A 27655-nucleotide genomic window follows, 5' to 3' on the forward strand; every position below is an offset into this window, starting at 1 on the left:
ACTTATATCTTTTTTGATGAGATTATAAATATGGTTGATAACTGTAATAGTATTGATGTCATATGCTTGGACTTCTGTAAGGCATTTGATTAGAGACCACAGCTATTTCTTAGCAATAGGGGGATGTGTTTCTGGGATAAGCCTACCAGTTAAGAATAAATAAATAGTAAAAAAGGTTATTTCTGAAAGCCCCAATCTTCTCCCATTTCTAGAACTGGACTCAAACTAAGCTTTAGAATGTGCAACCTTTGGCAGGTTTTTTAATGTTTTGTGGGTTGTTGTTTTTTTGGTGGAACCAGAAGTGGAAGTGCTAAAATACTATGATATGCAAAGCCAAGGGTCCATTAAGCATCTCAGTCGTCAAATGCTTATCTGACCTACACCCAAACTCTGAACCTTATGAAGTTCTTTCATGATTAGCTCCAATATCTTTATCTATTACCGAGCTCTACAAAATTAGACTATGGAATACTCCTAGATGTGGATGGGATAAATTTCACAAAGTGTATCTGTAACTACCACTATCTTGGCCAACATACCAGGGATTGAACAGGGAAATTGTAGAACTGAAAGAGAAAGTGAGCTGAAGAGCCGGCTGGGGACTGTAACAAATGCTTATCCTCTGGATCCAACACAGAGGGGGATACAGAACACAGACTTCAAACTATTAATATGAGGTTTTTGTACTGACATTCATGTATTGGAGTGCTTCCCCCATACAAAGCTTTGTCAAAAATATATATGAAGGAAGGGAATTTTGCATGGAAGCAGGAAGAATCTGCAATAAAAAAAAAAGGTATACAACCTTGTAGAGGGGACCTTTTATAAGTAAAGTTGGTTGTAGTATGTCTCTGTCCTATCTAATTTATATGAGTCACTGTGGTATTTGGGTGTTAACAGTTATATATAGCAAAAACCAAAAATATGACAGAAGGTCTCATGTTCTCTAGTGTTACTTTCTTGTTCGAATGTTTGAAGAAAAATAATTGTGTGATATGTCCCTTTCTGGTTCCAGGGACAAGTAGGTATCAAGAGACTGTGATTTGTGAAGGACTTTTATGGCACACGGGCAAGTGATGTATGTCTTGCTTTCTTTTTATGCATCTACTGTCAACAATAACTCTATGACAAATACATCACGAACACTTGATTTTATAAGATAGATATAAATAGTGAGTCTCCTTTAAAGAAAATTAAAACCATATACAACATTTGTGACAAAGGGCTCTCTTATTTTACAGGACATAAAAAGTCAAAGCAGTGTTTACTTTTTGGGAAGCGCTGTTGCCAGCAAGTCATTTTGCTTGTCTTGAAAAGCTTTGTGTTCTTCTTTTGTGATAACTGGTTGTAATTTATTTAACAGATGAGCAATTATCTGAAAATATAAGTCTGTATTGGGACAAATCTGTTTCTCTTATATAAGCAAATCTGATTGTTATAGAATGTAAATGAGGTTCTAAAGAATTACTCTGGTTTTTTTTTTTTTAGAAAATGTAATTACAACACTCTGCAGGCAATTCTAGTTTTAAATTAACTAAATAATAGTCTGCCTCTGCACCAAATCTTTCCATGCATAAGCTGTAAAAATGCATATTTTTACACAAAAAGTTTGTCCTTTATGAAGAAAATAAGTGTTGACTATAAAATGAAAAAACTTCAATGTTTTTCAGCATTCTTCTTTCTCTGTAGCACTTCTCTAATGTCACTTCCTGCACTCTAGATAACGAAGTAAAATTTTCCTACTTTCAGTGACTTGAAATACTACTGCTTTTTACAAAATCTGCTTTTCACATAAATTTCAAATGTAGTTGTAACTCTGAACTATGCAGTTGTGGTGCACAGTCTGACCACAAGGAGCTGGATTGCAGGGGAGAGGGATGATACTTTCCCAGGATCCACTCACAATCTCTGAATGTGGATAGCTGAATGTTTCTGCTAAGACGGTCAGCAGTAAAATAGTGGATCATGCTATTTGAGCCACCAGCACTGGAAAGACGCATAGAGAGCAGTCCCATCAAATTCACAATAAATATTCACAATACATGAACAACAACATAATAGTAAGCAAATGCATAAGGCAGGGGTGGCCAGCCTGTGGCTCCGAAGCCACATGCGGCTCTTCAGAAGTTAATATGCGGCTCCTTGTATAGGCACTGACTCCGGGGCTGGAGCTACAGGTGCCAACTTTCCAGTGTGCTGGGGGGTGCTCACTGCTCAACCCCTGGCTCTGTTACAGGCCCTGCCACCACTCCACCCCTTCCTGCCCCCTCCTGTGAGCCTGCCATGCCCTCCACAAAATAGCCAAAATAGCTAATCGGGAGGTGCTGATCAGCGGGGCTGCCAGTGGGTGGGAGGTGCTGGGAACAGGGGGGTGGGAGCTGATGGAGGGCTGCTGACTTATTACTGTGGCTCTTTGGCAATGTACATTGGTAAATTCTGGCTCCTTTTAAGGCTCAGGTTGGCCACCCCAGCATAAGGCTTTGTGATTTGTGGTCTGAAGAGTTACCATTAAGCTTCAAAGTCAATCCCACATTGGTATGAATGGATCTCTTCATGTCTCTTAGAACAATTGTTTCTTTCTGTCTTCAGAATTAAGAAATAAGAGAGCACTGCATTGATTTACATGTGGATGGCTCTCTTTCCAACCAATAGGGTTAGAAACCGATAGGGTTACCAGAGAAGTGCCAGTGTGGCTTACCTCATACTGCTGATTCAGTCCAACTCTGACAGTTTGTGCGAGAATAAATACTGAGTATTGCCAAGATTACTACTGCCTGCTACTTTCAGACCAAAGAAGATTTTTTCTGCAGGCACAGAGAACGTTTGGAAAGTTATGTAGCACAGTAGCCATGATATTCAGTAGGATAATTGATTAGTATTCTGTATGATTTTAATATTTTTCAGCCAAGATGGAAAGTTACATTTTCAATGCGTAAAGCAGTGTGTTAGGGTGTTCCAAACTTTACATCTCTCAGATCATCTTTCTGGCATACCAAGAAAGTGAGGTACAGTATTGTAGTTGTAAAAGAATTGATAATGTAATATTGAAACCACTGGCTTTTTAAACTACAAGAATGTCTTTAATTGAAAAATTGGATTACGTTTTCATGAGTACACACCAAAGATGAGTGAACTAGTCCATGAATGCCAAGTAAGCTTTCTTTCATCAGATCACTTTCCTCCTCTGTTATAATTAATATTATGTCAGGGGGATTGCAGCAGAGCAGTTTTTTGAGAACTTGTTATTTAGCTAGAATGGTGTGTGGTCCCTCCCCGCTTTTTTTTTTGTCACGGCAAATTTTAAATAGAATATTTTCGTCTGAGATGAATTCAAGGAGTATTGAATGCCTCCCGTTCTACCCCCTCCTCCGCCATTGCATTGACAAAACATTTTGACTGTCCATGACAGTCAAAATGCTAGTAAATAAACACAACTATGTCATATAGTTGGCATCACAGAGACTTGGTGAGATATTAGTATGGAAGGGTACAGCTTGCTCAGGAAGGACAGGCAGGGAAAAAGGGAAGGAGGTGTTGCCTTATATATTAAAAACGTATACACTTGGACTGAGGTAGAGATGGAAATAGGAGACAGACTTGTTGAAAGTCTCTGGGTAAGGATAAAAGAGGTAAAAAACGAGGGTGATGTCATGGTAGGTATTGAAACCACTGGCTTTTTAAACGACAAGAATGTCTTTAATTGAAAAATTGGATTACGTTTTCATGAGTACACACCAAAGATGAGTGAACTAGTCCATGAATGCCAAGTAAGCTTTCTTTCATCAGATCACTTTCCTCCTCTGTTATAATTAATATTATGTCAGGGGGATTGCAGCAGAGCAGGGGTCTACTACAGACCACCTAATCAGGAAGAAGAGGTGGATGAGGCTTTCTTTAAACAACTAACAAAATCATCCAAAGTACAGGATTTAGTGGTAATGGGGGACTTCAACTACTCGGACATCTGTTGGGAAAATAACACAGCAGGGCACAGATTATCCAACAAGTTTTTGGAATGTATTAGGAGACAATTTTTTATTTCAGAAGGTGGAGAAAGCTACTAGTGGAGATTTGATTTTGACAAATAGGAAAGAATTGGTTGAGAATTTGACGGTGGAAGGCCCTTGTGGGTGAAAATGATCATGAAATGGTAGAGTTCATGATTTTAAAGAATGGTAGGAGGGAGAGCAGCAAAATAAAGACCATGGATTTCAAGAAGACAGACTTTAGCAAACTCAGGGAGTTGGTAGGTAAGATCCCATGGGAAGCAAGTCTAAGGGAAAAAACAATTGAAGACAGTTGGAAGTTTTTCAGACACATTATTAAGGGCACAACAGCAAACTATTCCACTGTGTAGGAAAATATAGGAAGTATGGCAAGAGACCCCCCCTGGCTTTGCCAGGAGATCTTCAGTAATCTAAAAATCAAGAGAGAGTTCTACGAAAAGTGAAAACTAGGTCAAATGACGAAGGATGAATATAAATAACACACGTATGTAGGGACAAAATTAGAAAGGCCAAGGCCAAAAAGAGATCAAACTACCTAGAGACCAAAAGGGTAACAAGAAAACATTCTACAAATACATTAGAAGCAAGAGGAAGACCAAGGACAGGGTAAGCCCATTACTCAATGGAGGGGAGGTGTGAAATAATAACAGAAAATGCGGAAATGGCAGAGGTGCTTAATGACCTCTTTGTTTCTGTTTTCACCAAGAAGGTTGGTGGTGATTGGACGTTTAACATAGTGAATGCCAGTGAAAATGAGGTAGGATCAGAGACTAAAATAGGAAAAGAACAAGTTAAAAATTACTTAGACAAGTTAGATGTCTTCAAGTTACCAGGGCCTGATGAAATACATCCTAGAATATTCAAGTTGCTGACTGAGGAGATATCTGAGCCATTAGCAATTATCTTTGAAAAGTCATGGAAGATGGGAGAGATTCCAGAGGACTGGAAAAGGGCAAATATAGTGCCCATCTATAAAAAGGGATATAAGAACAACCCAGGAAATTACAGACCAGTCAGCTTAACTTCTGTACCCGGAAAGATAATGGAGCAAATAATTAAGCAATCAATGTGCAAAAATCTAGAAGATAATAAGATAAGTGACAGTCAGCATGGATTTGTCAAGAACAAATCATGTCAAACCAACCTGATAGCTTTCTTTGACAGGGTAACAAGCCTTGTGGATAGGGGGGAAGCGGTAGACATGGTATATCTTGAAATTCGTAAAGGTGTTGATACCCTCTCACATGACCTTCTCATAAACAACTAGGGAAATGCAACCTAGATGGAGCTACCATAAGGTGGGTGCATAACTGGTTGGAAAACCATTCCCAGAGAGTAATCAGTGGTTTACAGTCACGCTGGAAGGGCATAATGAGTGGGGTCTCACAGGGATCAGTTCTGGGTCTGGTTCTGTTCAATATCTTCATCAACGATTTAGATAATGGCATAGAGAGGAGATTTTTAAGAGCAGATTAGACAAACACCTGTCAGGAATGGTCTAGATAATACTTAGTCCCGCCATGAGTGCAGGGAACTGGACAAGATGATCTCTCGAGGTCCCTTTCAGTCCTATGATTCTGTGACCATATTGGTTCTGCTTTGGGGCTTTTTTCTTTGAGGCTATACTGCTTGCTTCTGTACAGTCATCTGTGGATTCCCGAGGTGCCTTTTTTCAAGCATGCAGGTAATTTTATAGAATTAACAGCTATGCATATACCAACTCCATCTATGTGCAGGCACTTGAGTTAGATGTACAATACAGCAGCCATTAGTGACACCAGCAAAGATGGATAAGGGAGAAAGAATAGTGTAGCCAATTAAAGTAACACAGAATGTAGTTACTAAAAGTTAACACTGGGCCAAGACCGGGTTAGACCCTCTACACACTGTAAGAGCTAGCTTATAACTTTACATACTGCCCTGAGTAAGGGTGTAGCTACATGCCTTCTGCCCCAGAAGCAAACCAGACTAGACAACGAATTGTGACTCAGTCACCATTTCTCCTCTATTTCCCACTTGCTCAAGGGGAGGAGTAAGTTATTTCACGCCTTTTCATAAGGCAGTTTTCCTGACTTTCATCCGAACCTGCCTGTGATTTGACAAAAGTTGATCCAACCACCAATGCTTCTGTGAAACATTTCAGGTTTGACAAAGCAGCAGCTTACACTGAAACTGTTTTGTTGTAACATTCCCGATCAGCTGTCCTAAGGAACTTTGGGTTCAATTCCCTGCTCTGGCACACACTTCCTGAGTTGATCTCAAAGCAGTCAATCTCTCTGGGTCTCAATTCTTCATCTGTTAAAATAGGAATGACAGCACTTAACTACTTCACAGGGGTGTTGTGAGGATAAATATCTAAAGATTGTGAGGTTCTCAGATACTATGGTAATAGGGGCCACTTAAGATCAATAAGATCTCTAGTGTGCTAAGGTGAGGCCGAGGTTTGGAAAGTAAGAGGAAAGCAACCATAGAAATTTGAAAGGCTTAATCTTCGGTTGTGCCAAATTCTGAAAAGAACAGTATGGAAAATGTAGTAACACATTTTACAATTTCTTTCTTAATTGGAGAACTTAGAAAGCCATGGATTTATTTTTCCCTGGAAAAAAATCTGTTACAGTCAATAAACTGGGAGAAAACAAATCTTCTTAACTCTTCTTTCCCTGCTCTTCGCAGTTACATTTTGTGCTTCTGAAACATCTGCTCATTTGAGACACTCAAAACATTACCTCATCTCTGCACTTGCTGTTGCTGATTTATTACCAACAGTTCTGACTGTGAATCTCCTTCGAGCAACTTCTTCATTTTGTCCATATTAACATAATAAACGTTTCTTAATTAAGGCAAACAAACATTCTAATTATCCTTGATTTCTATATTTCAACCCCCTCCCAAGAAATTGTGTGAATCTTTATTGGTGAATGTAAAAAACATATTTTAATGTTCCAAAGGGAAATGAGGTGTCGAGAAGGGCATGCAGTGTGGACTAGCGATTTTCAAACTTGTTGAGTCCAGATACTGTTTACACTTCTGCCTCGGTCACAAATGAGGACTATTAATGAAACCTCTGTCCCTTTATATTTACTGCTAGTATAGCTTTAGACTTTCAGGGCTTTGGGTAGCATCTTCTGACAAGACTACAGAATATAAGTAATTTGTAGATTGTACATAATCAGAATCCAAAACAATTATTGAAATGCCAGTCCTGATTCAGAGGAGAGACTGATCACGTGTTTAAACATGGCATAAGAAGTGGAGTACCATTAGCTTAGTCTCTAGGTAATCTCCTCCTTTCTCTAGAAGGTCCAGATTCAAAAGCTTCTCAGACAAGGCTGGATTTACAGCCTCGGGGCCAGCAAGATTAGAATATAGTGCTGGGTATAGAAGGAGATACCAATTTATGCCAACTGAGTATTTGGCTCTAAAAGTTCAGTATCTTATTTAATTACTATCAAAACTGAACATTTTTCCTGTAAAAAATCAGTTTTTTCCCCATGCATATTTTTTCCTCAACTAAATTGTTTTTTCAAAGGAGCATTGAAGGTATAAAATAGTGTGGTCTAAGAGCCAAACCACTGAGTTCTTTATCTCCTTTCTTTCTGCCCACCTCGTTGTTTTTCACCCTTTAAATCAAAGTTTGCTGAGGAAGTTACAATAGCAGGCAAAGTAGAAGAAGAAGTGAAGTGAAAAATATTTCTGTGGAATCATGTGTTTATGGCTTAGCCTACTTCCACTCCTGATAGCATGGAAGGAGAAAAGCAATATGGATTTTAATTTTTCTCATGAGTTGCTATGCTACAAGCACTGTTCCTTTTGCAATGTAATTCTACATTCAAAATCTTTAGTGCCAAGATGAAACCATTACTACAGTTCTTCCATTTTTTTTCTCTGCTGAAACTTAGTTCGTGGTGACTTTGTGAATATTCATTCTACGATTGTTTTTGTTGCAGTGGCTCTTGATACATTAGTTCATCTTCACTGATGCCCTTGACTTAGGGGATAAATAGCAAAGTAGAGGTAGGTGACAAGGATTGATTAGCAATCCTGCTTCTAAGCAAAAATGTAAACACTTCTATATAAATCACTAGCCAACAAGTCTGCAGAATGCATGTTAGAGGAATTAAGAACAGTTTTTAAGGCTGTAAAGCCCTCTTTTAGAACTGCCAAAATGCAAATCTTTACTTGATATTTCTTGTTCATGGTTCACTATGCCATTTGGTACCTACTTCACTCTTCGGTAAAATGCATTTTCTATTTTTATGGAAATTCACAATTTTCAGTTATTCGTTTCATAAGTTGCAAGGACCCTTGCAGGTTACGGTTTGGAAAGGGAACAAGAAGTCTTTCAGCACAGTGTGGTCAGTTTGTCTTAAGCACAGCTGTGTAAAACTGCACTTTTACTTCACAGGGGATTTGTGTGAACATTTTCCTTCTATTTCAGATATATCTGGGTTTTCATCATGAGATTATGTTTGAGTTTGGGATTTGTTCATACCTGAAACTCAAAAGAGGAGAGCCCCTCAAAATTGCTATTTTTTCCCAATCTAATTGTGATGTGAAATCAAAACTGACCTAGTTTGAGCAAACCTGGGACAAGGTTCAAAAACTGTCTAGAATCTTTCAGTGAACTTGCTCTGGATTTGGCTTCACAGATTTGATTTAATTGTAAACATTTTGCACAGCTCTAGTCTTGAGCTTCTAAAAGGGTTAATTATTTCTGATGATGGAGCAATTTTCCCTTACAAGTGTACTGTCTGTACCCAAGGCATTGAGCATATCATCATGACGTATAGATACATAAGAGGTATTATCTCACTTGTCTAAATACAATTGGAAGTAGAATTATTACATAGCAAAGGTTCTTAAACTGTGACCTGCAATGCAAAGCTGACTGGTCATATAGTACTGACTCCACTCCTTGTTTCAAACTGCCTTATTGCACCAAGGTAGCTAAATATACACTCATAATACTTCCCTGATGTAACATTTCCATCTAATCAGTTGCTTTAGTAGCCATAGGGATGTCATGCAATCACAAATGCAAGAGGAGAGGGTCCTTGTGATCACCTTTGGAAAGATGTGGTGCACACTATGAAAAGACTTGAATCTAGAGTATATAGAATCTCTTTCACACAAGATATCCCATAACTGAAAAAGAGAAGTCTTCTATTGACTAAGAAGAATCTTGTTTGTGTCAGAGCAATGCAATATTCTGTTTCTGGCTGCACAAATCCAATAAATGGATGTGGAACTTTTTATTTTTACTTGTAGGAAAATGGGTTGTCAGTAGACCGTAAGCGTTTACTATAGAGTATGAGGGCAGTAATATCACAAAGCATACATGCTGGCTGAATTACAAGAACACCAAAACATAACGAATAGGAAAAGTTTGATTCGTAGTTTTTGGTGACCAGACTTGGACTAAGATACTGAAAGAGAAATTAGTTGGTGTGAATTCTGTAACATTCACTGAAGCATACCACAAATCACATTGTAATCTATGGAAGCATGCTATGAAGCCTTGGCAAAGACAGCATAGTGGCTTTGCAAAGAAGAATAAGTGATTTAGAGGTAGCCAGTGATTATTCCAGAAGTCCAAAAATGACACGTGACACATGCTTTTGCTACTCAGACTGTTGAGGCTTTTGCAGGATGTTTGCCACATATGTTTATGCTTGAAGAGATTATGGACCTCAGTTGGTTTCAAAGCAATATTAGGTTTTCCTAGGGAAATACAGTCGCACACTCCATCAGCTGCTTATTACTCAATGTCAAACTGGCTGGCAAAATGCTTACTGCAAACACTTACAGGGGTATTGGAGAAAAATGAGGGAAGACCCCTGTAACAACATATAGCAAACTTTTTTCATTCAGGTGTGTATCACAAACTATCCTCCAGAACACTCTGAAGAGTTATTTCTTCAACATCAGTTAAGAATGAGAATTCATTATCTTAGCTCAGATTTAACCAAAGAATTAGATGATATAGCACAGAATAAGAAATCCACAACACAAACAATGCCAGGTGTTTTTGCCTAGACCAAAAGGTGTGTTGATTTGAAATTACAAGGTCAAAAGTAAATAGCGTTATAATATACTGGGACATATCTGGTTGAGTTAAATGGAGAAGTAAGGAAAATATTGATCAGTTATTAGAATAAAAAGAATGTTTCAGAGAATAAAAACCTGAACACTGGTTATTTCATTTCTCTTAAAGAAAATTATCATCTTTTTTACTGGCCTTGATGATACCACCAGTGAAATGGAGTCTGAAAACGACAGTGATATTTTAGATAACTAATCTGAATATATAGATTAGCAATAATATCCTGACATCACCTCCAGCCTGAATCCAACCAATTTTTATTGTTGAATCTTTTGGAATTCAGTAATATTGTGGTTAACCATTTCTCCATATCTGTCAGATCATGCGCACACATGGCTGACTGCAGATGAATTCAGATAAACCTCAGAGGGCAACAGTTATTTTTCCAGGCTGCCAGTTTCTTTAAGTAGTGTAGGGAAACGTGCATAAATTGCCATCTAGTTGGATGCAATTCCAGGACAGTTATTCGAATGATTGTTAACAGTGAACAATGCAGTAAATTCAATTGATTAATGCAAAATAAATTAACTAGATTAAAAAAATCAGTTGTGATTAATCACTGTTTTAATTGCACTGTTAAATAATAATAGAATACCAGTTTAAATGTATTATAAATATTTTTGAATGTTTCTACATTTTCAAATATACTGATTTCAGTTACAACACAGAATATCAAGTATAGTGATCACTTTATATTTTTGCTTATAAATATTTGCACTGTAAAAAACAAAACAAAATATTTTTCAGTTCACCTCATACAAGTACTGTAGTGAGATCTCTTTATTGTGAAATTGCAACTTACAAATGTAGACTTTATTTTTTTACATAACTGCACTCAAAAACAAAACAATGTAAAACATTAGAGCCTCCAGGTTCACTCAGTCCTACTTCTTGTTCAGCCAATCGCTAAGACAAACAAGTTTGTTTACATTTACGGGAGATAGTACTGCCTGCTTCTTATTTACAATGTCACCTGAAAGTGAGAACAGGCATTCGCATGGCACCGTTGTAGCTGTGGTTGCAAGGTGTTTACATGCCAGATATGCTAAACATTCATATGCCCCTTCATGCTTTGACCACCATTCCAGAGGACATGCTTTCATGCTGATGTCACTCATTAAAAATAATGTGTTAATTAAATTTGTCACTGAACTCCTTAAGGAAGAATTGTATGTCTCCCGCTCCAGGGTTTTACCTGTATTCCATCTTATATTTCATGTTATAGCAGTCTTGGATGATGACCCAGCACATGTTGTTTGATTTAAGAACACTTTCACTGCAGATTTGACAAGATGCAAAGAAGGTACCAATTACTCCTGTGGGATTTCTGCGCCCCTCATACCTATCATAGATTTCTTGGATTCCCCTCAGAAAAATAAGGGAGCAAGAAATCTGTGGGAAACACAAACCCCTTCTCCAGCAGCCTGGGTGCATCTCCTGGGAGCAGCTGGCAGCAGACAGCAGATTACGATGGGGGGAGGCTGGGCGTGCGTGCATCTGTGGAGAGACATTATGGGTGTGGAGCTGGGTGCTTGCCTGCGTGCAAACAAGCGAAGGAGACTCATTCTGTCCCTCTCACTTGCAGTTGTACTTGCTGCATCCCAGGTTTGGAGGTGTAGGGCTGAATGAAGCAGGCTCTGTCCCTTTGGCAGAGCAAAATGTAACAACTAAGCAGGCAGGCTGCTAATGTTCCCATTGTTAGTTAATTGTTCCCATTCTTAGTCAATTAAGGTTTCAGAGTAGCAGCCCTGTTAGTCTGTATCCGTAAAAAGAAAAGGAATACTTGTGGCACCTTAGAGACTAACAAATTTATTAGAGCATAAGCTTTCGTGAGCTACAGCTCACTTCATCAGATGCATACAGTGGAAAATATAGTGGGGAGATTTTATATACACAGATTTCAGAGTAACAGCCGTGTTAGTCTGTATTCGCAAAAAGAAAAGGAGTACTTGTGAAGTGAGCTGTAGTTCACGAAAGCTTATGCTCAAATAAATTGGTTAGTCTCTAAGGTGCCACAAGTACTCCTTTTCTTTTTGTATATACACAGAGAACATGAAGCAATGGGTGTTACCATACAGACTGTAACGAGTGACCAGGAAAGGTGAGCTATTACCATCAGGAGAGCCGGGGGGGGGGGGGGCCCTTTTGTAGTGATAATCAAGGTGGGCCATTTCCAGCTCTTTACAAGAACAGTAGGAGGGGAAATAAACAAGGGGAAATAGTTTTACTTTGTGTAATGACCCATCCACTCCCAGTCTTTATTCGAGCCTAAGATAATTGTATCCAGTTTGCAAATTAATTCCAATTCAGCAGTCTCTCCTTGGAGTCTGTTTCTGAAGGTTTTTTGTTGAAGTATTGCCACTTTTAGGTCCGTAATTGAGTGACCAGAGAGATTGAAGTGTTCTCCGACTGGTTTTTGAATGTTATAATTCTTGACGTCTGATTTGTGTCCATTTATTCTTTTACGTAGAGACTGTCGGGTTTGGCCAATATACATGGCAGAGGGGCATTGCTGGCACATGATGGTATATGTCACATTGGTAGATGCGCAGGTGAACGAGCCTCTGGTAGTGTGGCTGATGTGATTAGGCCCTATGACGGTGTCCCCTGAATAGATATGTGGACACAGTAGGCAACGGGCTTTGTTGCAAGGATAGGTTCCTGAGTTAGCGTTTTTGTTGTGTGGTGTGTGGTTGCTGGTGAGTATTTGCTTCAGGTTGGGGGGCTATCTGTAAGCAAGGACTGGCCTGTCTCCCAAGATCTGTGAGAGTGATGGGTCGTCCTTCAGGATAGGTTGTAGATCCTTGATGATGCATTGGAGAGATTTTAGTTGGGGGCTGATGGTGATGGCTAGTGGCGTTCTGTTATTTTCTTTGTTGGGCCTGTCCTGTAGTAGGTAACTTCTGGGTACTCTTCTGGCTCTGTCAATCTGTTTCTTCACTTCAGCAGGTGGGTATTGTAGTTGTAAGAACGCTTGATAGAGATCTTGTAGGTGTTGGTCTCTGTCTGAGGGGTTGGAGCAAATGCGGTTGTATCGTAGAGCTTGGCTGTAGACAATGGATCGTGTGGTGTGGTCTGGGTGAAAGCTGGAGGCATGTAGGTAAGTATAGCCATCAGTAGGTTTCTAGTATAGGGTGGTGTTTATGTGACCATCGCTTACTAGCACCGTAGTGTCCAGGAAGTGGATCTCTTGTGTGGACTGGTCCAGGCTGAGGTTGATGGTGGGATGGAAATTGTTGAAATCATGGTGGAATTCCTCAAGGGCTTCTTTTCCATGGGTCCAGATGATGAAGATGTCATCAATGTAGCGCAAGTAGAGTAGGGGCATTAGGGGACGAGAACTGAGGGAGCGTTTTTCTAGTCCGCCATAAAAATGTTGGCATACTGTGGGGCCATGCGGGTACCCATAGCAGTGCCGCTGATTTGAACGTATACATTGTCCCCAAATGTGAAATAGTTATGGGTGGGGACAAAGTCACAAAGTTCAGCCACCAGGTTTGCCGTGACATTATCGGGGATACTGACAGCTTGTAGTCCATCTTTTTGTGGAATGTTGGTGTAGAGGGCTTCTACATCCATAGTGGCCAGGATGGTGTTTTCAGGAAGATCACCAATGGATTGTAGTTTCCTCAGGAAGTCAATGGTGTCTCAAAGATAGCTGGGAGTGCTGGTAGTGTAGGGCCTGAGGAGGGAGTCTACATAGCCAGATAATCCTGCTGTCAGGGTGCCAATGCCTGAGATGATGGGGCATCCAGAATTTCCAGGTTTATGGATCTTGGGTAGCAGATAGAATACCCCTGCTCGGGGTTCTAGGGGTGTGTCTTTCCGGATTTGTTCTTGTGCTTTTTCAGGGAGTTTCTTGAGCAGATGGTGTAGTTTCTTTTGGTAACCCTCAGTGGGATCAGAGGGTAATGGCTTGTAGAATGTGGTGTTGGAGAACTGCCTAGCAGCCTCTTGTTCATATTCCGACCTATTCATGATGACGACAGCACCTCCTTTGTCAGCCTTTTTGATTATGTCAGAGTTGTTTAAGGTTCCTTTTCCTTGCTAGAGTGGCGTAAAGGAGCCGTATTATAAATTACAGTAATGGAATTTTCAGCTAGGAAGAGCTATGTGCTTTCTCCCTTTTTTTTTCTGTGCCAGAGAGGCACAGTGGGGTTAGATTATAGCTCAGAATCTATTTTACTGATCCATTTAAAAAAAAATGCAGGACAATTATTAGCAAAGCTGTATAACTTGCATGTGTGAAAGTCTGAGCCATTTTTAAAGTGACATTCTACTTTACAAAACACCAAAATAAAATTAATGTAATTTAAATGAAAATCCAGGATTACAAATGGAATACAGGGTATTGGTTACCAAATATTTGTAACTTAACCTTCATGTGTTTAGAAAATGCTGAACAGTTATTGTGATTTTTTTTTCTGTATGGTAGTTTAAATAAATTACCCAAATAAGTGAAACTGGTGTGATTATATTGCATTATTTTGACAAATAAAATATGTAGAATTTTTTATTTTTGGCACAGAATTTTGGATTATTTTGGTACAGAATTTCCCCAGGAGTAACAAATATATGATTTCTAAAGATAGCTACAGCACTCAACCCAAGGTTTTAGAATCTGACATGCCTTTCAAAATCTTGAGAGGTACAAGGTGTGCAACATGTTGTCAGAAGTCTTAAAAGAGCAACACTCCAATGTGGAAACTACAGAGCCCGAACCACCAAAAAAGAAAATCAACCTTCTGTTGGTGGAATCTGACTCAAATGATTTAAATGAATGTGCATCAGTCCGCACTTCTTTGGATCGTTATTGAGCAGTACCCATCATCAGCACTGTATTCTGAGTTGTAACTGAAATCAGTATAGATGAAAACATGCAAAAATATTTAAATAAATGCTATTCTATTATTGTTTAATAGTGCGATTAAAACTGCAATTAATCACAACTATTTTTTTAATCTTGTGATTAATTTTTTAAAATCATTTTATAGCCCCAAACAATACATATATTGATTTGATTTGTCTTGATGCTGGTTTATTGTCACTTGAGGTAAATAAAATTTTGCTGCTGATACCCAAAGCAGTATCTGCTTATTATATATTGTCTTACAGTACTTGCTTACATAAACAAACCTCTGTATGCCTCACTTTTTACAATAACAAGTAACCAGAGGATAAAAAGATAGCATCATTCCTAATGCACTCAATTTAAATAAGTAAAAGTGATTTCAGCGACTACATATATCTGAGACCATGCAACAATTTTTGTGGTTTTTACAAATCATATTTTCCTATTTTAAATATTTTTCTCACCCCAGTTGCTCTGTGCAAGACTCATACAAATAACTGACTGTCCAGAGGAAAAAGCAAAGCTGACTCAAACAAAATGCTGTTAGATATACAAAGTAAACAAACAGAAAAAAATGGAGATAAAATTGTATCTCATTTGCAGTTACAGTAACTGTAGGTATTACTTGTAACAACTGAGGATTGAAAAAAAATTCACACACACGAGATTTGGGTTGAAATTATATCTTTAACTAAAGTGCTTAATTGCTACTAGGGCAATAATTAATATAACCTCTGAAAAGCAATTTAGAAGTTTTGACCTCTATTCAAGAAAGCACTTAAGGACATGCTTAAATTTAGTCATAGGTTTAAGTCCCATTGAAATCAATGGAGCTTAGACGCCCTTCCTGAACTGAGATGCTCTCCTAAATTAGGGATTTTCACACCTTGGACTGATAATGTGAAAAAAAAAAAGAGATCGCTTCTCTGAGTTAGTGTTACCGTGAAGGACGACAGGGCCCATGTATTCTGCAACAAAGTGGATTCAGACATCAGCACCATGCATTTGCTGAGAGTGGGCACCCAAAAGACAATCAGATTTTATCAAGATGTCCCACTCAGCTGGGGGCTGGGACAGAAAGAAGAGATCACTTGTATCAGACATTGTTTATGTCTGAATCCACTTTGGGGTACTTATATGGCCGTATTTGAGTCTCCCCGTATTTGAGTCTTCAATGTAGTTATCCTTACTGAGGTATGGAAGAACTATTATCCTAATTTTACAGATAGGAAACTGAGACACAGAGCAACTAAGTGACTTTCCCAAGGTCATGCAGTACATCTGTGGCAGAGCAGAGAACTGAACCCAAGTTTCCCAACTTCAAGGCTAACCCGCCAACCACTGCACTATTCTGCCTTTCTCATCTGCCCTACTACTTTACCTGCCTATTCCATTCTTGTGAGCAAGTGGAGTGCTGCAAGAATTCTGGTCTTGAGGAATCTAAGCAGGATTTATTTCGTTGTCTTTTTCACAAGCAAGGCCGAAGAGATTGGAAATTCACACATGCATACCAAAGAAATAAAGAAAAACTGGTAGGTCTAATTTTTGGCCTACCAGCATTGACCGTCCCCATAAACAAATCCAGTGTATAACTCGCTTGCCACAGATAGAAAAAGATATAGCACAAACAGAATTTGAGTAATAAATAAAAGATTAAATGGCTAGGACTAAAGTTTAAGGACCAGATTCTCAGTTGGTGTAACTGACTTTGGATTGTCCTTGTGCATTCTGCACCAATACTATTTGTTATGTATTGTTCCCCTTTCTATTATCTGTGAAGTGAATTACTATGTTCAAATCTTTCTCTTTTCAGTTGTCTATGAGCACAGGTCAAGATTAGAAAAGTCTTTACAGAAGGAAAGGCTTGAACATAAGAAAGCAAAAGAAGGTAAACTCTTGTTTTTCATTTTTCTCAGTTATATATGTTAATTTTATAAATTATGGATCCCTGTAATTCACTGGTAGGTCCACTGCTATAGTCAGGTTGCTAGACACAGCATATTGAATTTCTATGATATAAATATGTGCACAAGTCCTTTTATTGGATATTTAAAAACAAAAACAAACCCTCCATTTCATGCATGCCATAAAGTACTCAGCTTTAAACACACAAGTTTCTGAATTGGGGCCTAAGTACATGCTTAAAACGCCTGTCCTGAATAGAGATGATTTGTGAATCTGGATCTTAGTTAAATGTCCTTGAATAACACAGTACTGGACATATGCTGTGTTTTGATTATGCAAATAATACATGTTTTTCTTTTTAAAAAGACACCCTCTGCAAAAGTTTTAAGAGTACAATACTTTTGTTAACTTTTCTAACTTATTTTTCATGGTGTAAATTCCTTGGTTGAAATTTTAAGGCATGAGGTCATGAAAGTCCACCCTGTACTCTTCCTAAAAATAGTTCCTGGTAGCTAGGCGATTCATGGCCCTTCAGTTAAAGTAACTTGTTTGATACAAAAAATTAAAAAGCATTAAAAGCTGTTCGGGGTTTTCTTGCCCTAAAATCCTAGATGGTTTTGTGGTGCCATCTAGTGGACAATAAATCATTAGTTTTGTAAAGGGCAGGCCATCTTTTTCAGAGTTAGAAAATAAAGAAGAGTACAAAGGAACTCACAATGAAAAGGGGGTGGGAAGCGTTTTTGTGTTTTTTGCTGTTTGACGTTCCTGTGTTGTTGTGGCTGAACAGGATTTTCAAGCGTAATCTTGTCATAAGAAAATGCACAATTTAACTTCCCCTTTCCTTTTAATAGCTCTATTGGACCTTTAAATCTAGTACATAAGACTTCTGAAACACATTTTGTTTCCCACCAGTAGTCCTAGGCTTGCCTTGGCATACGTTGTACAGTACTGGTATAAACTGTTTTATATGCAAATACTTTGACAATCAGATATAAAATTCAGAGTATTTCCTTAGTTTTTATAGTTCCTCAGGAAAGCTGTAAATGCAACATTCCCCAACTTTGTAGCTACTTTGTATTCAAAATACCTTCTTGTAAATGGGAATTCCACACACAGAGTACCTACGGACTCTGGTCCCCAAGCTTTTTTGTCAGTGAAATATTTCTTTAATAGTCTCCTTTTTTTTATTATTATTATTTCCTAGACTTTCTTGTTTATAAATTGGAAGCACAAGAAACACTAAATAAAGGAAGGGTAAGTAAAAAAAAAAAAAAAAAAAGACACTACTCTATTTATTTACAAAGGAAAGAATAGGGTATGTAATTAAAACCATTCAAAAAGATAAGAGACTTACAAAACCCTATTGAAATAGCCTTGACTTATTCCACTTTTGTTACGTATGTTAAATGCACCCTGTTAGAAAGATCCAAAAGATGTGAGTTCTAGTAAGAGAGGGAGTTTCTTTCTAGGGAATTACTTTGGAAAAACACTCCTCCGCTTATACTATAGTAGCTGAAGTTAATGGTACTCTTTTTATAATAGCTGTCTCCTATCAGCCAATCTTGACTGGAGAAAACTGAATAGGGAGAGAAATAGAGATAAGAAGGTATCATAAATCCTGTTGCTGCTGTACTTTTCTCATTGGACAGAGCCAGAGTCTTGTAACCAGTGGTTTTTTGATTGGCAAGTTAAAATCCCCAAGAAAGTTTGGCTTGTGCAATAGCTGCCAGGAGGAAAGCTGAGACTGTCATTGGAAATATATTTGAGGTCTGTAAAGAGCTCTTTGTAATGATAATAAGTGAAAGCATATTGCTGTTTATTTTGGGTCTAAAGTGGGAAGGAAAGAGCGGGAGGAACAGTAGTGTAATTAAAAAATACATTACTACTGCACCTATTGCAGAATTGCTATCCCTGATATATTTCAGAACCAAAGAGAGACCAGATCAGGTAGGCTCCATGCTGAATTATAATTGCTAGTTTACAGCTTCTGTATAATATCCTTTACAAAGAATAGGAACATGAAAGTGCATCAGGATATGAGATTCTGCTGTCCCTAATTAACATTAATATTTTCATTTCTCAGCAAGATTCAAATAGCAGATATAGCACACTGAATGTACAACACCAAATGTTGAAGGTAGGTACCAGCGAGATTCTCTTTTGGGGAGTAGCAATATGGGATATAAACATACTAATTTTTCTTGGCCCATCTCTAAGAGTCAGTGTATTGTTTCAAAAAGATATTTTCCTTTCATGAATGTACTTTAAGGATAAACTGATTGCATCATGTATTGAATAGCTGTGTTTTCTGGTGAGTTACGTAATTATTTGAGGAGGCCATTGACATGCATACCACTAGGTAAAATTGGAAAGATTTTGCATATTAGAAATTGTACTCAATATCCAAAGTAATAAATACTTTGACATACATTCTGGAAATAGTTTCAAGAAATTTTTATAGTTGGGATGCGGCAATCAAATAATTACTCCTTTTGCCATTGTTTTGCGTCAAATAGAATGACTTCAGTGCAGATATTATGCACAGATCCATTGAAAAAGGTGGAATGCGTTATTCGGTTATGCTTGTTGCAAATATAATATGTAGTGGGGAACATGTACATTAAAATATGCAGTGGCAAGTAACTTTGTGTACACAATTAATAGCCCTTCCTAAATGGCAGCTAGCTCTGCTTCAGTATATTTTATTAGACGAATATCTTGTAATTTAATAATTATAGTCTTCTGGTGTTTAGTAATTTTTCATCTTAGATGCAGCTATATGCATAGCAAAAGATTCCTGGAAGGTAATGAAAAAGAGAAGCTTAAAAAAATTAAATGGCGTGTTTAGCCAGTGAAAGTGGGTTTATTTGTAGGATTGCAATTTCAATAGCTAGCCAACGTTGCGTGGTTTTTTAAAGTTCTTAATTGAAAAAGAATGAACGCACAATGCAGGTTAGTTTTAAACTTGTACTTTATGACATGAGCCTTTAAGGTTACTACAGCAAAAGAACTAGAGTTAGTGTCATAGACTCATGCCTTTAGGGTGGGATTTTTCAAAAAGTGCTCCACATTGACCTAACTCTGCTCCATTGAAATCAACAGTTAAACTCACCCTGACATCCGTAAGGACAGCGTATTAGTGTTTTTGAAAATCCTGTGCTTGAGGGAAATTTTCAGAAGTACCTACAGGATTTAGGAACACAGTCCCATTGATAATCATGGGAGTTGTGCTCCTAAATCCTTCCAGCATTTTTGAAGTCTTTCCAGCTCCAGTGGGTTTTCTGGTTACTCTTGATGAATACTTATGAGAAACTTTACCATTATAGATTAAAGGGTTCCCTTGGATTTACAGCGATATCTCTGCTATTGCAAGTCTTTTGTATGGAAACTGTTAGCCAGTCCAGCACCACTGAAGTCAATGGGAACTTTTGCCATTGACCTTGGAGGAGCTGGATAATGTATGTAAAGAAACCTTTGGGAGCATGCTGTAAAGAATTTTCTGATGTTTCCAACAGAGGTAATATTCCATATTGGCTGTAGAAACAGCAGACAAGTCATTGACAATATTGACTTCTAATATTGCTGTGGATCCAGATTATTAATGGATAGTTTCTGCCTCTGAGAAAGTGTATTCAGCAACTCTCAGAGGGGTATAACAGCTGCCAAGGGGGATGGTAAGTCCCTGGAACAGGGAGCTACAGAGACACAGAGGCAATTTTGTGTTGAGTAGGAACTGTAGTGTACAGGCTTTGAATAATAAACTTCTTGTTATGAATGCTTTCTATTCATCTGGATTTAATTAACAAATTGCCAAAGATGATAATAGCCAGATATGCAGGTGCAGAACTTCTTCCAGTGTTCAATTTGGCATTTGCAGAGTCAACATGAAGAATTAAAAAAACAGCATGCAGACCTCGAGGAGGAACACCGAAAACAAGGAGAAGACTTTAGAAGAACATTCAGCGATCACAAGCAGAAATATGTACAAATACAGGAAGAGAAAGAGCAGGAACTCTCCAAGCTAAAGGGTATATGCAGCCATACTCAGTCATACCACACAGCTTAAAACTCTTCACCTGCCACTGCTTTTTAAACAGAAATCAGTACCAGTGTGTGTGACCGAGAATGGGGTTGGGCATGCGTGTACATGCACACTCACGCACACCAAGCATAAGAGGTCATCGTTCATGCTCACTCAGCATTAATGAACTTGGCCTTGAAAATTTAAGGTTGTGTTTTTGTATGGGGGTCAGAGCAACACATTAATGTCAGCACAAGCTCCTTGGATTTCTGTGCACTGATCTCATGTATTTTACTACTGCAGTTATGTGGCATTTTATGCCATTTATATAATAATCCTTTTTTTGTACATCACCTTGAATTAGGCTTTCATGGTATTTAAGAGCAAATACTTTAAAACTTGTGGTATTAAAATTACGATAGCATAAATCTGATTGAGTTCAGTCTTTGCATTCTGTTTTGTTTTTAATAGAATCTCTGTATAATTTGCGTGAGGAGAATAGACACCTGAGAAAAGCACACCAAGATATTCATACCCAGCTACAAGATGTCAAGGTTGGTTTCTGTTCCCTAGAAATAGAACCTCCTCCTAATGTATGTGAAATTCTTTGCCATTATTTCAACAACTTGGAGGTAGGTTATGAGGGAAATGTTTAACTTTTCTGAAAAAAATGACTAAAATATAGTCATTTGGTTTGTTTACCTGCTGCGTCTGTAGGTTCGGCCAATCGCGGCTCCCACTGGCCACGGTTTGCTGCTCCAGGCCAATGGGAGCTGCTGAAAGTGATGGCCAGTACATCCCTCGGCCCATACCGAGCATGATCCAACATGGTCCTGTCTATAAGACTGTTTTGTTTTATTTGCAAAAGGAAAGGTTTCTTCATAAACTTCCATGTGTCTTTTGGTAAATAATGTTAATATTGATGTGTATTCCATTTCAGATCCTATCTCTCCACATCTGCTCCAACTTTCAACTGTGGTTACAAAACTCAGGCTTTAAATTTGGTGTTTGCTGCTACCACTGATATTGAACTCCACATTAAACACACATTAAAAAAATTCAAAGTGTGTGTTATTCCCAGTTAGGATTTTTAAATTTGAAAAATCTGTGGGGATATATTTCAATTGAAGGTTAAGCTGGTGCAACCCAGAACAAACAATATGAAACATGTAACATTCTTCTTTTTTATGTAGCAACAGCATAAGAATTTACTCTCCCAACATGACCAGCTTGTAGTGACATTGGAAGACCACAAGAGTGCACTAGCTGCTGCACAGGTCAGAAAGGAAAACAGAAATATCAGCTCTCCTTTTTATGAGATCTGTTTAATCTTCCTGGATCTTTTTTATCTTACCTCAGCTGACTATAATCTTATGCATGCAGCTTTTTGCATGGGAATCTGCAGTTAACACCTTGCTACACACTCAGGGAAAAATGCATGCCTTGACGTGCTGCTGCTAAATTTGAAAATTATAGCAAATTAAATAATTTTTTTTGGTCTTTGGCAGCTCCATTATGGGTCCAACTGAGCATATGCATTATTGATAAGAGTGATAGCTTTCCAGTTTGATAGACTGCAGAAGGCTTTCCTTTCTTTCTCTTTCTCCTTTAGAACTCTGGTTAACTCAAGATGTCAAGGCTCTGACACTTGAGGAACATGTCACGTTTAAAGAACTGGTTCACTTAAGCCGATGAGGTCTAGCTTTGTGTATGTTCTAGCATAACAAAGCAGGTGGAATGTAAGTGACTAGCTGGTTCAGTAGAGACAGAGTGTGCATGGAAGAACATAGAACACCACATGGGCTTTGGAGGCACTATAAAGGAAGAGCATTAACAAGCTTTAAAAAATTCTATATACACAGCCAGCCAGCTATTCCAGTAGTAGCCACATGTCCCAATAGTGAGGTATATCTGCTTATCTTGGGGAAACTATTACCAAAAGATCAAGGAGGATAATGATGAAAAGAAAAGTTCTGGGGGAAGCTAGGATGGTAGTTAGTATGGTAAGAGAAAGGATCAGGAAGGAAAACAGGAATCTACTGTAAGTAAAAAAAACACTTATCAAAATCTGTGGAATCATGAGTGGGAGCTATATGATTGTATGTTCCTTTCTAAATTTTGTTTGCTGTTGTAGGTAGGTTATGTACTAATAGGCCAGTGTTTTGATGTTCTTCCATAATTGTATTTCATGGACTGAAAAAAATAAAAACATGTCATTTCAGATAGCAATATGTGCTGGAGGCCAATTTTTCAAAGTAGCAGGCAATAATTTTTCTTCCACTATCGGCTAAAATCCAGGGGGTCCGTTTGCTAAACTCTTCAAAAATAGGTCTCCTGTAATCCCACCTAGGGCCTTAGCCAAAGTCTACTGAAGCCAATGGGAAACTTTTCATTGATTTTCGCTGGGCTTTGGTTCGTCCCCTTAAACACAAAACCTACACTTGCTTTTCTTTAGACTTTATCTGTCCACATACATAATGTTACATTCATCTTATTAAACAGAGTACTCATACATCTTGTGAATTCTCTGAAATCAACAGGCGATACTTAACACAGTTTGCATAGCTTTTCTTGCAGACCTGCTGAAGAAAGGATTCACAGCAGTACCACTCAGACAAACCATTCAAAAAGGCACCCCATTATTGTTGGACATATGGTAGATATTTAAAAGGATGGATAATGTCAGCAGTCAACACTACATTGATATTTTGACCTGAATCTTTAAAGTACCATCACTTACCTGGATTTCTATAGCTCAAAGAGCTAGAAAAGTTAATATATATTATTGTCATAAATATAAAGGGAAGGGTAAACCCCTTTGAAATCCCTCCTGGCCAGGGGAAAGCTCCTCTCACCTGTAAAGGGTTAAGAAGCTAAAGGTAACCTCGCTGGCACCTGACCAAAATGACCAATGAGGAGACAAGATACTTTCAAAAGCTGGGAGGAGGGAGAGAAACAAAGGGTCTGTGTCTGTCTGTATGCTGGTCTTTGCCAGGGACAGAACAGGAATGGAGTCTTAGAACTTTTAGTAAGTAATCTAGCTAGGTATGTGTTAGATTATGATTTCTTTAAATGGCTGAGAAAAGAATTGTGCTGAATAGAATAACTATTTCTGTCTGTGCATCTTTTTTGTAACTTAAGGTTTTGCCTAGAGGGGTTCTCTATGTTTTTGAATCTAATTACCCTGTAAGATATCTACCATCCTGATTTTACAGGGGGGATTTCTTTATTTCTATTTACTTCTATTTTTTTATTAAAAGTCTTCTTGTAAAAACTGAATGCTTTTTCATTGTTCTCAGATCCAAGGGTTTGGGTCTGTGGTCACCTATGCAAATTGGTGAGGCTTTTTATCCAACATTTCCCAGGAAAGGGGGGGTGCAAGTGTTGGGAGGATTGTTCATTGTTCTTAAGATCCAAGGGTCTGGGTCTGTAGTCACCTAGGCAAATTGGTGAGGCTTTTTACCAAACCTTGTCCAGGAAGTGGGGTGCAAGGTTTTGGGAAGTATTTTGGGGGGAAAGACGCGTCCAAACAGCTCTTCCCCAGTAACCAGTATTAGTTTGGTGGTGGTAGCGGCCATTCCAAGGATAACGGGTGTAATATTTTGTACCTTGGGGAAGTTTTGACCTAAGCTGGTAAAGATAAGCTTAGGAGGTTTTTCATGCAGGTCCCCACATCTGTACCCTAGAGTTCAGAGTGGGGAGGAACCTTGACAATTATAAAACTCTATTTTCACACCAATATTAATTCTCTTTAGGCTAAGATCTCAGATAACAACTTTTAGCATGGAATGATTTGTATAGTGGGGTGGAGTATAGCATCAATGTTTGAGTCCTGAATTGGAGGAACTGAGAACACTGTTAAGAATATCCTGTATATAGTAATCTCTCTATATGGCCGGTAAGGGGAAAGAAAATTTAGATTCAAGGATAACCTTTTATGTTTAAGACCCTTATTCCAGTTTTATCTAGGGACTGTAGTTAATATTGTCTTTAATCTTTTCTGTAAAATGTATAGTCAGAGACTCCAATGAATCAAGCAGGGGAGGGGGACACAGAGAAAGCAAGAGCTCCCTCCAGAAAAGCCAGACTTGTAATTACTTCACATTCTGCTTTGCTTTTAGGCCTGTCCATTTTAATCGATGCCATAGTGTTTTGAAGATGCTTTGAGGTGCGTCTAACTTCGGAGCTATTATCATATACTGCATCATGTCAATCTGTAGCACTGTGGATTTTGTTTTGTATCAATATTATACATTGATATATGATGCATCATATCTGTCTGCTGTACTATTGATTGTTATGATATTACACTGAATACTCAAAGGGACCTTACAATCACTGGGTGTGTACTGTAGCCAATTGCTAAACCTTCATTTGGATTTTTTTTTAATCACCAAAGAAAAATTGGAGTTTTTACCAAAATGATAACTTGAAGCATTTCATTTTATTTATTCCCAAATCAGTAGTTCCTCACAAAAGTAACAGAGAATCTGATGCCTTTAGAACCCACTCTTTCCCCTCCAACAATAAAGAATGCTTTGAGCGATTTTTAAGTGTTGTTTAAAGCTGAGTGATTGTGTGGCAAGTTTTAGCTCCAAATAGTGTTAAATGTTTTCCCACAGAGTTATAAACCTTAAAACAAGGAGAGGGGAAGTGGAACAGGAGAAGGTGGAGGGGTTATATGTAAATGGTAAGCCGCAGTGCTAGGCACTACCTTTCGTGTATCTGATAGATGTAATTGGTTATGAAAGATGCCCCTTCTGAAAATATCCTGCTTTCTGAGTTGAATGGTTTTTCTTGTACACCTGCTTTATGGGGAGTGGCTTGTGAAAAGTTTCCCAATCCTGCCTGAACGTCCAGCATGGGTAGCTTGCTGAAAATGAATAGATCTTCTGTTGGTCAGAAAAACATCAGTGCAGTTGCAAAGAAGTGGATCCCTGACATCTTACTTTGGGGTGTGAAGGGATATTTAACAGCTCTAAATTTATCTTTTCCCTTTCCACTCACTTCCTTCCACCATTGGGAGTGTTGTTACTTTATTTGTTGTGTTCCATTAAAGTTGCTCCAGCTTGATTGATTTTTTTTTTCTCCCATAATATTTTCTCTTGACTCTTATCTATTGGTAACAATTCTCTAAATGTTGAAGATAGCTGAGAATTTTTAATCACTTGTGTCTGTTTGTTTTTTTAAACTTGATTACTGTTTCTAAAAAGAATTTCATCTCTTGCTACTGACCAGATGAGAGAAAATCCATGGCACTCTGTTTCTTTAATTTTAAAACGTGCAAAGAAAATTTAATCATTCCCTTCAGCTCTTCCTATGCCTGGCATGAAAAACTAATCGCCATCTCTGTACTGTAGGAATTTTCCTGCATGCTTTGTATTTGCATGTTCACTGTGATTGAGGAATATGTATTAAATCACGGCTATCTAATGCATGGAAGCAACCAGTCTTAGAATCTTGATGTCTGATCTGATTTGCACGTTGAGAGATTCTATGTACTATTTTGCCAACAAACTCACTCTGGAGCGAGTGTGTATTTTAATAATAATTCTTGTCTGGTGTAGTACAATGGGTATATTTCAATTTTAGTCCCAGGTAGAAGAATATAAACAACTGAAGGACACACTCAACAAAATGCCAAGTTTTCGACAACCTGAAAAGTTAGAGCAGCCAAACGTTCCACAGGAAGCAGCAGTGGCGGGAGCAACATCTCCAAATAGTGACCTCCCAGCACATGAGAAAAATGCAGCTGACGAGCAAAAAGAGGTGAAAATCACTGACTGCTGCAGCAATTTTTTTCCATGATGATTTTCCACGAGGGCTTGATGACATTTTTTTGAACAAACAAGTCTTTTCTGGATGAAAAATGCAGATTCAATTTAGTGTTGAATTTGCCAGATTGTTTTGGTTGAAACACAAATTCTGAAGAAATCTGAATGTATCTTTTCAATATTTTACAGTTCAAACATTCTTAGCTGCATGCCAAAGGAAAAAAAAAAAGGGGGCAGGTTTACATGTAAAATCCAGGGATGAGCTCTTGTTTTACATGTGTCTTTGCAAGCTGAGAATAAATATTTCTGAATCACAACAAATAGGCTCAGAGGAATTAGATTTAAATATCAGTAAATGTTGATTTCATTGTACATACACAAACTGATGAAAAAATATTTCCATAGCTGAAAATCAAAATTTACAGATAGGCAAAAAAAAACGTTGCTTGAGAACTTGTTAGACTTTCATTTAAACATATTTACTTTTGACATATTTGGACGTATGATGTTAACAATTTGTGTTTTAACTGTTCTCCAGCTTTAACTTCTTGAACCTCAGCATCTACTGTCATTAAAAAATTTTGTGAACCCCCACATTTTGTGCAAATGTGAAAATTTAATAAATATTGATAAAAATTGAAAAAATGCTTTAAAATAAACATCAATATTATCCACTGACATGATAAAAAATAAAAATAAAAATTGAATTCTGCCAAGCCTAAAAATAAAACACTTTTTTTTAAACTGGAAGATAAATATTTTGGGCTTCATTTTAGATTAAGATTAGATTTAGGTTGAGTTATTTCATGTCATTGTCATTTTTTAGTTGCAGAGATCCAAGGAATAGATTCTGATACCCAGACTCACATTAAGTAGTACCTTACTTCAGAAGTAGGCCCATCGGTTCTGGTTATTGAGTGAAATTCTACTCAGCACGAGTAAGTGCATCAGAATCTGGTCCTTAATTTTTATTGTAGAGCACAGTTGACTTAT

At 38.0% G+C, this 27655-nt stretch overlaps 1 protein-coding gene across 1 annotated transcript in view; it reads left to right on the plus strand.

Moving 5' to 3' along the window:
* The window catches only part of GOLIM4 (golgi integral membrane protein 4), a 64830-nt gene that overhangs the window by 22962 nt on the left and 14213 nt on the right, over positions 1-27655 (plus strand). The window contains exons 3-9 of the mRNA XM_075132133.1: positions 16776-16850; positions 18072-18121; positions 18951-19004; positions 20745-20895; positions 21360-21442; positions 22082-22165; positions 26481-26657. Coding sequence (XP_074988234.1) covers positions 16776-16850; positions 18072-18121; positions 18951-19004; positions 20745-20895; positions 21360-21442; positions 22082-22165; positions 26481-26657 — 674 coding nt within the window. The remainder of the gene's footprint in view (positions 1-16775; positions 16851-18071; positions 18122-18950; positions 19005-20744; positions 20896-21359; positions 21443-22081; positions 22166-26480; positions 26658-27655) is intronic.

This window comes from Caretta caretta, chromosome 9 (genome assembly GCF_965140235.1).
Source record: "Caretta caretta isolate rCarCar2 chromosome 9, rCarCar1.hap1, whole genome shotgun sequence".
NCBI lineage: Eukaryota > Metazoa > Chordata > Testudines > Cheloniidae > Caretta > Caretta caretta.